The sequence below is a fragment of the Triplophysa rosa genome, unplaced genomic scaffold, assembly GCF_024868665.1.
Source record: "Triplophysa rosa unplaced genomic scaffold, Trosa_1v2 scaffold62_ERROPOS2744091, whole genome shotgun sequence".
Lineage (NCBI taxonomy): Eukaryota > Metazoa > Chordata > Actinopteri > Cypriniformes > Nemacheilidae > Triplophysa > Triplophysa rosa.
In genome coordinates this window covers 71856-83273 of record NW_026634644.1, presented here as the reverse complement: position 1 = coordinate 83273, position 11418 = coordinate 71856, and the positions used below count along the sequence as shown (strand labels likewise).

The window sequence follows — 11418 nt, the reverse complement described above, 5'->3', positions numbered from 1 at the left end:
GGGTGTATGTTTTGACTGAAGTGTGTCATTTTGCAAACAATCTAGGAATTATGCAAATTGAGTGTGGTGTTTGGATAATTGTGCTTATATTGTGAAAAAAAGAACCCGGTTTTCAAAATTGCGTGTAAACAATTGAAAAAAACTGTAATTGTTTAGTTAAAAATGAAACGAAATGCAACCAAGATCTGGAAGTGTCACAATTGTGTTCTTTATTTGCAAAAGAGTCAAAGAACAGAATATGTAAAAGTGCAAACTATGTATAGATGAAATATAAAACTTTCAAAAAACTAGTAACAATAAAAGGTAAAACAATAAATAAAACTATAAAGCCAATAAAGTGCAAAATATCGTGCACAGTGTTTATAAAGTGCAAAGTTCTTCATGTCTTTTGCTGACACTCAAAAAGGAACTTGTACACGTCAAACATGGCCTGTGACCTGTGCTCCTCTGGTACCCTTCGCAGCATGTCAGCAACAGTGTTGCCAAACCGGGAACTTTCATCGCTGTTTTGGCTCAGTCTTTGTTGGAGCTCGGCTCCGTTCTTCCAACTGTGACTCTAGCCTGGCAACTTGCACTTGCATCCAATCATCGCTCCTAGGGGCGAGTTTCTTTCGGAGGTGAACGTACTTGTCCCGGGTGTTCTTCCATCTTTTCACGCATTCCGCAACTTCCAAACCGACATTAGAGGAAATCTCTCTCCAAGAATTCACTGCCATCTGACAGTCTTTATAGTCCGCCGAAGAGGAGTCATACAGATGCTTGTATTTCCGAACCTCTTCAATCAGACACTCAGTAACTTGGTCGATGTCGATGCTTGCCATGTTGTTCTTTTGTGGACTCTGAACTTGCCGGAAGAAGACGCCAGAGAAGAAGACAACAGAAATGCGTAGAAGAAAGTACGATGCTGCCAAACCGACCAATCACAGCGCTTGCGGTCCGCGTAGGGTCCGCGTTGAGTTGACGTGTTGTTACATTTTTGGAGAGGTGCACGTCAAGCTACAGCGTAGGGTACGCACAGGGTACGCGGCTCTGCGTAGGCTCTACGCCATAGGTTACGGCGTAGGTCCTACGCAGAACCATAAATTGGCCTTAACTTGGCATACTTCCTTGCAACCTATTAAGGAGGGAAATCACAAATGCAAAGAATGTGCTACAAAAGTGACAAACAACTAATTAAAGAAACAAAAAATATCATAGTGATGGTTTTGGAGTTTTGAAAAGGCAGCTTGCACTCAAATGCTCCGTGTCTTGTTGTTCACACACTATCATGTCCATCTAAACCTCTCTCTCTCTTGTCTCACTTTCATGCATCCTCTCTCCCCTGAGAGCATTGCACTGATAAACCTTTTGTCTCCATGACAACTACGGCGAGATGCCTTTATGCAGACATCATCACAAATATTCACACAGCCAAAATCTGATAAAAATTAGGAAAATGCATTCGCTAATCTGATCATTTAATAAACCAGTAACCATCTCTTGATAGCACAGTCCATATCCTCCAAAGAAACCCTGCAAAATTGGGGCATTTGGTTTAATGAATGATTTTAATCAATAAGGGATATTTCACCCAAAATTAAAACAAAATATGTCATTATTGTATATGACTCTTTCTTCCGTGGAGCACAAAAAAAGATATTTTGAGAAATGTCTCACTGGTTTTGTGTTCATACAATGGAAGTCAATGGGGGCCAATGTTGTTTGGTTACCAACATTATTTAAAATATCTTCTTTTGTATTTTGCTTATGAAAGAAAGTCATACAGGTTTGAAACAACGTAAGCATGAGTAAATTATGAAATAATTTTAATTTCTGGAAATTGTATTTTCCCTGTATCCAAATGTATAGTCTATGTTTCAAAGGATTGTCTTCTGTGTTCACTTTGCAAAGAATACAGCAGAGCTCAATCTACTGTTGATTGTGTCAAAAGCAGACAGAAGCTAATTGAGGTTGCAGCTTCCTTCCCACGATGCACTGCTTTTATGATCCAGCTCTCATGAAGCTAAACAAAGGAGTGACGGTAGGCCATAAGTTCACCTCTCAGCCATTATGCAACAATAAAACTGAAATGTGAGGTCTCTGCGTGCCATTCTCTGACACAGATATTTTGGTTGGTCCATCTCATTTAAATATAGAGGGCATATCCTATTTTTTTTTAATATGGGAGGTGTTTTATATGCAATATGTGTAAAGGGGGTGCAATCAAATGTTAATCGGTTAAATATAAAATGTCCAAGTATATAAAGGTCCAATGTGTAATTTTTTGGAGGCTCTATTGTAGTGGTGTAACGATACGCGTATTCATATTGAATCGTTCGGTACGAGGCTTTCAGTTCGGAACGCATTACAAACCGAACGGTTCGTTTGACTAATCCTAAAATAAAATAAAATTGCTTAAAGTGTGTGAAATATGATGTTCTCAGTGCGACTTCGCTCAACAAGGCAACCCAAACGACGTAAAAGGCAACGTGCTGTCTGCCACTCCCACCCACCCCCAAAGAAAAACACAATTACACTTAACCGTTACTCCAGTCAGGCATATTGAGTTATTCTGCGGACTATATNTATGCGATTTAAATTTGGCAGGGTCGTAACTCGTAAGACACGGTAATTCATTTGCAAATAGACTTTGCTTTTCCTTTTGAAATTTGGCAGACATTGTACGTTCGCGTAAATGCAAATGAAAACGGTTTGCATTTGCGTTTGAATTATGTCACAATTTTGACACGACAAATAGAAAACGCATTTGCAAATGCAGTTTGCAATTCCTTTTTAGTATAGTGCAGTTTATAGCAGAAAGAAAAGTGAAAATACAAAGATATCTGAAACTTTAGAGAAAACTATTTTTAAAAATAACATTATAATCAACGCAATCAAACATCTAAAACAACAGCAAATACACAAAGTCCAAACAATATTACAGTCTCATAAATAACCAAACATTTTTTAGGCTTTCCAGGGAATGTAAACTGAACATCAGGCCAGTTGTTTACAATATGAATTATTAACACCCATTTACTCAGCCAGGAGTTTAGGATCCATAAAAAACTCTGAAACATTATGCATAAGTAGCTTTGGCACAATCATTCCCAAATAAATGTTGATACTCTAATAACCCCACACCATAAACAAAATGCATGATCTTCATACACATTTCCAAGAAGATCTATTTGGTTACATGAGTCCAACATGTATTGGTCCAAACTAAGTAAACCACTTTATTCTTGGAAAAAGGCATCCCGTCATCCTGCCTAGGTCCTCCTAGGGTTGTTGAAACTGACAACACCAACAACCATTTCAGTGGAAATAACGGGATTGTCTTCATCACATTCTTCTGTCTGCAAGCAACAAATAAATACCCCCAGAGACTCATCTGTTGAAACAAGCAGGTCAGTCAGGGAGTACAAGTACTGTCTGAAGTGTAAATTGTCGAACACTATAATCTCAGTCCGGGATATACTAAGGTTCACTGTCATTGATTGAAAAATGTATTGGTTGACTACCTTCTGAAGGAACTGGCCTCATAAACAGTGTTGTCTTCTTCGTCGCTTTCCAGGTGGGCCATCTCCATTGTGTCATCGTGGTTTGTTAAGAGACCATATTTCCTCCTTTGACCTGTCGGCTTCTTCAGACTTGTTCAAGAAATGAGGATGATTAAAGAAATAAACAACAAAGGCAAACATTTAGTTAAAAATGGCAATTAACAAGTTGTGAGCTCCTGCGAAAGTGAAACATTTTTTGATTATAAACGTGGTTAATATAACCTCGTGGCACTAAATGTCAACTGACAGGAACCTGTGACAACAAAGACCGCATATGTGGGCATCAAACAAAAACATTTAAAAGCGAATATAATAACCAAAAGTGATGTCTATGCTCAACTACGTTTAAAGACACTTTTAATTGATATTAAATTCACGTTAGATGTTTTAGGTCAGACTCACCGAACCGCTCTCACTAAAAAGTAAAGAACTCCGATGGCCGTGATGCCGATGAGAACATACAGAGCCCTCCGAATCATGTCGCCGTCCAGAGAGCGGCCCGCGCCGGAGGGTTTTACTTTCGATGCGGCGGTGGTGCTGATGTTTTTATGGGGCTCAGGACTGATTGTGGTGTTGGCAGTAGTCTTGTGTAGGGGTGATGTAGTGGTGACAGGCTTCGGCGAATCGCCATGGTCATCGGCAAAAGAAACAGTCCACAATGCCAGAAATAGAAGAAAATGTGTTAAAGATGTCATGGTAGCTTGGTTCCTCGGTTTTGAAGCTCGAGATGTAACTTCAACGCATATGAAGTTCGGTTTAGCAACTCAGTGGAGTTCCTGTTCCTCATTGATGACGACAGCACAGGCGGTGTTACGGACAAATGTGTCCGGACTCCGGAGAGGAAACAACAGCGTAATCGGGTTCCCCGTAGAGAGCGTGATGAGCAGACTGGGATTATTTTCTTTCTCTTTTCTCTTTCATCTTTTCGTTTCGTTTAATGTAAATCCCATTTTGATTGTTTATCTCTTTGTTCTCGATTAAAAAAAACATTTTGACGTCACGCCCCCGTTACTTCCTGCTGTCGTCAACATAGCATGAACGAGGCGTTTGAAACTCACAGAGGTGTGCGTCCAGGCTGCCCTTTTCCCCATTTCTTTTCCCAGTTTCTTTTCCTTTCTGCAGATGTATTATAGATAAATGTTTTATAGATTTTTAAAGGTATTGCTAAAGAAAAAAGTCAAATCCCAAAATGATTAAACGGTTTTATTAAACGTCAGGTTACTTATTAAATTGTTGAGTTTGTTAAATTTTTATCTTTTTGTATTGTATTGCAATTATTTTATTCACCAAAATAAATTTCTTAAAACTGCCTATTTTATAAATATGTTTCAATTACTTTAAATAAATACATAAAGACGAATTAAAAAGAATAAACAAATGTCTTGGGGAGTTTTCTTACTGTATGAGGTCCCTCTATCCGTACATCTTGTTTATTTATTGCAATTTATTTATTTTATTTATTGTTATTTAAAAACCATGTTGCTACACTGTAAAAAAAAACATGTGTAATATACGGTAAAATACCGGCAGCTGTGGTTGCCAGAAGTTCACCGTAAAATATAAGGTTACAATGTGGAACACTTTACAGAATGCTTTTTTGCAACCGTAAATTTTACAGTAGCGAATTGCTGCTTGTTTACGGTACACTACTGTTAAATAAAACAGATGTAATGTAAACCTGTTTACAGTGATTTACTTTAAAAATAGCAGTTGCAAGTGTAAATTTCTTTAATAGTAATTATAGTCTATCTCCGTAATAAACACAATTCAACCGTATGAAATATTATAGTATTTTATTGTAAACTTCAATTTTACAGAAAATTACTGGCAGCTGTGGTTGCCAGAATTTCATCGCAAAAAATACGGTATAACACAAAAGGCATTACAAGTGGTTGCCATAGATTTTACAACAGTCAGTCAGGTTATTGTAAATTACTAAATGAGGTAATAAATGCAGTCAATCAACACACAAATTATCATTAACAGATCATTAACAGTATGCAAAAAAAAACCCGTTTTTGCATACTGACACTGTGTTAAAACAGTTTGAGCTGATTCAATAACTTGCAGTGTACTCACAATGTTGAGCTTGGAAATAAAATGTGTCCATATATAAAAGTAAACCAGGGCCACTTGCTCTGTTTGAACAATAATAATAAGTCCACACCTGACTGAAGACATGGCACTAAATCAGTTCGAGAAACTGGAAATGTAGTACTTCATGGACTGCCATTTTCTTCATCTTTCTGCAGAAAAGAGACACAAAGACAAGTTAGTCCATGAGCATTACAGTATACAGTAAGCTCACAGTATTTTTTTACTACACATAAGCAAGCAACACTCTGGAATTTCACAGGCCACTTTGATAATTAATAGATCAGGGCCTTTGTCACCTATGCCACAGGCCGGTCCCACCATACACAATAGCATTTACACTAGTGTAGAGATCTACTTCAACATACTTATGCTGCAAGTCCACAGGGGTAAAACAAATTATAATGACAACTAATCATTTTCTAGCTTTTGCCCTGACACTCAAGTCATCTTTAAGACTTATACAGGTGGCCTGTGTACCTGAGAAAGATGGATTAAGAGGTTCGAATTAGGGTGTGCGATATCATGATTTCTGAACGTGGATGTTTAAAATGTCTCCACAATCTGCTTAATACCATCATGCAGTGCTTTCTGCAAGTTGTAGTTTTGGCGCTTCTGTTTTAACACATTGTACAAAGCGACATACATTCACATCACATGTTAATACAATGTTAGAGTTCATGTCACAATCATGTGACACTGGCATTCATTGTAAACCAGTAAAGTTAATTATTTGTGCATGTTCTGAAGCTTTGGCGGTTAAACTTTATCATTCATGTGCTTGGAATAATTCACCCCAAAATGAAAATTCTGTCATCATTTAGTCACTCTCATGTTGTTACAAACCTATTTTAATTTCTTGTGTTGAACACAAAAGATGATATGTTCAAGAATGTGGGTAACCTAACAGCTGGTCCCCATTTATTTCCATGGTATAGTATTCCTATTATGGAAGTCACTGTGGACCAGCAACTGTTCTTCAAAATATCTTTCATGTTCAACAGAAGAAAGACCTCAAGTTAGGTTAAAAACAATGTGAGGGTGAGTAAATGACAATTTGACAATTTAATTTTTTGATTAATTATCCCTTAAATGTAAATAAATAATACAGTAGCTTTAATAAGAATAAATGTTTAATTTATACAGTACGTCTATAAGTATAGTATATGTAATGTTTTATTTTTACATTTGTTAATTAAATTTCTTACTTGATTGCCACTATTAAATACACCTACTGTAGCTGAAAAAAATAAAGCCCTGTTTATTTCATTTGTGTATTTGTATTGTGTATCTTGTTTTAATGTTCTTATTTTTAATAGCAAAGATGAAGTAAAACCTGTAAAAAATAGATATTTTATATTTTTTACCCCTAGTTTGAATTGAGAGTTGTGTTTTAATCTATGTACTGTTTGATAGACTGAACTATACTACTACTTACCATTAATTATCCTTGAGGTGTCTGAATTACTGGGTCCAGACTTGACTGAAGAGAGGTGGGACAGAGTCTCTTGCAGACAGGTTACAATGATCAGGTGTTGACATGATCCTCTTTGCAGGAAACAAAGAAACAGAAAAGAATGATAGCAGTAATAGTAACTAAAATTATATGACTACTTAGCACATTACACATTAGCTACAGTAAGTACTTCACTTAGCAATATTGAGCAGATTGTGTTATTTCTAACTTAATAAATTAATCATTATGTAAACAATGTACATAATGTTTTTACAAATTCTACCTCAGAACTTTTTTGTTACATTTACATTGAGTCATTTAGCAGACGCTTTTATCCAAAGTGACTTACAGATGGGGTAAACAATGGAAGCAATTGGGACAGCATAAGGACAACAAAAAGCATAAGTGCAATCAAACAAGACTGGTCTCATAGAGCCTACCACAGTATACAGAGCGAAGTTAGAAGGTTTTTTTTCTTTTTAAAGAGTAGAAAAGAAATAGAAGTCAGAACTGATCGGTAAGGTGTTGACGGAAGAGATGCGTTTTCAGACGATTCTTAAAGATGGCTACAGAATCTGCAGATCTTGTAGCAGCGGGCAGTTACAGTGAACTGTTTTTACATACAAAGTTCACTAAGATGACAGAATGTGGTGAATAAGCATTGGTTTTGGTAATATATTCCAGTAATATTAATCTGTAAAAGTCCAAGACAACTTTACTAATATGATGTTAAAAGTTCAGATGTTGATCATATGGTTTTATGTTAGCATAAAAATTAAGCATAAGCATAAGGACAAAATTGGGACATCCACTGTTATACAAGGAAAGATTGTAAACACATTGTGGTTGTAATGAATTACTCTGAAAATTGTAGTTCTGCAATTTTGTTATATCAATGAAAAAAAAGAGTTAGAATAGTTGAACAATCAAGTGGTAGCATGAATGATCTGATAATTATTGATGCAGGGCAGTTTCAGTTCAAAAGCTTATAAATTAATTGTACTTACTAAAGCTCAGAAACTTGCCAATCCTGTGAATTTTCCAGCTGTGCCAAGTTAAGGAAAGGGATAATTTATTAGTATTTTCAATACAATAACATTTTTGGTTAAAAGTTAAGGAATTAATGTATTAATTAACGTATCTAATCCAAATAATAGACTCACAAGAAAAAGAGATTGATGAGGTCCCTGTCGCATACAGCCTCTTGTAACATAAGAAAAGGAGATAAAAGAAAATACATTTGTTCCTGAATAAGACCAAATTCAACAAAAAGTTCAACAAAGCATATATGGCAAAAATATGTCTTTAAAAGTAATTAAAAATCTCACCACTCTTTGATGTCACATGAAGTCGATGAAGTTTAAAATGAAGTACATACCCCCTCAATGATTTGACCGACTTGCCACAGAAATTGCAACTAAACATAGCCAAAACTGGTTAAATAACAACAACGAAAGGAAAATAAATAACTTTAACTTTTTAGTTTGTAACAGTATTGTTTGGCTTACCTCGAAAAGAAATGTTGAACTCCCAGAAATCAAAAGGATGGACGAGGATGGTATTCCAAAAGCAGCTGCTTGGCGCGCTAAAATGGCGCTGATTGAAATATAAAACGACATCGACCGTTAACGTTATTAATGAATTGTCGTGCTCTCTTAAGCATTTTTAAAAGTAAGCCAAGAAATGGATTAAAAGAAGATTAAAAGACGTCAAAAGTACACTTCGCATTAGCAGTGTATGAGTTTTTAAGCACATTTTTCATTAGCGAGTTACCACGTAACCTTAATTTAAGTGATTTGAAAACGCAAGCTTAAATGCAAGTTGACAAGGCATCAGAATTACACTTTGCGTTAGCAGTGCACGATAATCTGTTACTTTAGCTTTGCAATTTGCAAATTACCCCGTGAAAAAGTAGCCAAAGGAGTACTCACCACTTGCCGCATGCAGGTCGCGCTGCGCAATTCACAGGCCTAATCTTAGAAGCGGGGAGACGATCTTCTTCCTCTTGTGTGTTTCTTCGTTTGTTCACGCTTTTTATTATTATTTCAAATGCCATTTCGCAAGCACCACTAATAAAAACACAGTTTCATAATTGTTTTAAAATGGTCAAGTTTTTTTCTTGTTTGAACATTTTTGCTTTGTTCATCCTATTCATAGTCTAGTTGTGGTAATTATGAAATAAGGTGGAAAATATCTTTTTAGAATAGCTATGATAAAATTATTTCTTGACTTTCTTCAAGACATTCGTTTTGTTTTCATTGCAATTAGCATTAACTATCAGATTAGATAAATAAAAGAACAATACACAAAAGTACAGTAAATTACAGAGTATTTAAAGTTTTAACTAAAATTGACAAAAAGATAAACATATGTTTAACATCTTGTTACTGTAGGATTTAAGGTATGTGTTTGTTGGATTTTAAACAGTTTTATATTGTATATTCTACAGTACACATTAAGAAAATGTGTAATTTGCACAGAATAATACCATTGTTTTTAAGGTAATTCCTTGTTTGTAAAGGCCCAGTATTTTCCCATTAATTTCACCAAAAATTAAAAATTTTACTGTAAGAATCTGTGTTTTTTACATATTAAGAGAGTAAAAATAAAATGTATGTACTGTTTCTTAAATTATGGTAATTTAATGTATGCAATACGGTGATATACTATTTAGCTTTAAAAAATATTTTACTGTTGCTGTTTTAGAGTTTTTTACTGTAGTTTTCACAGACTTTTTTTACAGTGTAGGATACCGTTGTTGCTGAGTAACTTTTTTTATTAGCCATTACAAGCTGAAAAAATAGCAACATATCCACGAACAATGGTGAGCATTTGTCAGATAATTATTGTATATTCTACAGTACACATTAAGAAAATGTGTAATTTACACAGAATAATACCATTGTTTTTAAGGTAATTCCTTGTTTGTAAAAGCTCAGTATTTTCCCATTAATTTCACCAAAAATTAAAAATTTTACTGTAAGAATCTGTGTTTTTTACATATTAAGAGAGTAAAAATAAAATGTATGTACTGTTTCTTAAATTATGGTAATTTAATGTATGCAATACGGTGATATACTATTTAGCTTAAAAAAGTATTTTACTGTTGCTGTTTTAGAGTTTTTTACTGTAGTTTTCACAGACTTTTTTTACAGTAATCTAATGTATGTTTACGAAGGTGAGTGGGTCCTGACACATGTTGACTAACACCCATGGAGTTAAGAGTGTCTTTGAAAGCCATTCCCAAGGCATCTGTATCGTTATCTACATGGATGTTAAAGTCACCAACGACAAGGATTCTATCTGCGGCCAGTACTCAACTCAACTCAACTTTATTTATATAGCGCTTTTACAATTTTCATTGTTACAAAGCAGCTGTACATGAGACACATTGACTACAAGCAAAACAATCAAAGTTGTACCTGCAAAGTACTAGTTCTGATAAGAACCCACCAAATTCTTTAATAAAATCTCTGTGGTGCCCTGGAGGCCTATATACAATAGCTAAAATAAATTTTAAAAATGTTTTATCTTTAGTATTAGGTGTTGATTAGGTGGCGTAAGTCTGCAATGCAGCATACTTGAGTGAAAATGAAAAGAGAGGGAGACATGCTCTAGCTAGATGGACGGGTTGAACGCTGTGCTCGCGTCTTTTGGAGCGCCTCGCACGCTGAAGTGGGACGAGTGTTGTGAGCTTTGGTTTACTATAGCATGATATGGCAATTTGGGTTATCAAAAGCGCGTCTCGAGACACTTGCATCCCGAGCGCTGAGAAATAGATACAGCTGTGACGTATGGTTCTGCTGTTCTGCCATCGGTCACTATTGCAAAATACGCGGTTTAGGGTGGGATCGCGTGGGAAATTAAGTCATTGGGGAAACCATGGGGAGAAACAGAAGGGAACCGTGACAATAAGTCCAATTTAGCTAAATGGCGGAGTGACACAGACTGTGAAATGGTTCCTGTCATATATATATATAGTTCCCATAATGATATATATGGCATGATTCGAGAACCAGAATAATTGTAAATACGGCTCACAATGGATTTAAATTAAATTGAGAGCTGTTTGCAATGCCAAATGTTTAACTCATATAGTAATATTACAATGTTTTATTTTTAGAACTGTATATTACACATCTGATTTCACATTAGTATGTACATGTATAATCAATGATATGCACAAAGGGTAGAGTTGCACAAAAGTTCTAGTAGTGGTGGTTTTTCTTTTTTAAATATAAAAGAGTTAGGTCAGATTAGATATTTATTGCATTTTAAAAGTAATAAATTCAGTATTGAGCTGAATCAAATTTAGCCTTTTGGTTC

The 11418-nt window shown here is 35.4% G+C and overlaps 1 protein-coding gene and 1 long non-coding RNA gene across 2 annotated transcripts; both read right to left on the bottom strand.

Annotated features, from left to right (window-relative positions):
- Positions 1-2782: 2782 nt before the first annotated feature.
- LOC130551090 (protein FAM174C-like) lies at positions 2783-4361 on the bottom strand. Its single transcript, XM_057328647.1, has 3 exons — positions 3945-4361; positions 3504-3632; positions 2783-3373 (listed from the first exon to the last, which is right to left on the bottom strand). The coding sequence occupies exons 1-3, from the start codon at positions 4235-4237 to the stop codon at positions 3370-3372; spliced, it is 426 nt and encodes a 141-aa protein (XP_057184630.1). The 5' UTR covers positions 4238-4361; the 3' UTR covers positions 2783-3369.
- Positions 4362-5054: 693 nt separating this feature from the next.
- Positions 5055-9810, bottom strand: LOC130551092 (uncharacterized). Its single transcript, XR_008962534.1, has 3 exons — positions 8100-9810; positions 7075-7184; positions 5055-5788 (listed from the first exon to the last, which is right to left on the bottom strand). It is a non-coding gene; the product is annotated as an uncharacterized LOC130551092 (long non-coding RNA).
- Positions 9811-11418: the final 1608 nt, after the last annotated feature.

Coding starts and splice junctions, on each gene's coding strand:
- LOC130551090 (XM_057328647.1), bottom strand. CDS start 4,237: ATGACATCTTTAACACATTTTCTTCTATTTCTGGCATTGTGGACTGTT. Junction 3,633..3,944: donor TTTTTAGTGAGAGCGGTTCG/GTGAGTCTGACC, acceptor TTCTTGAACAAG/TCTGAAGAAGCCGACAGGTC.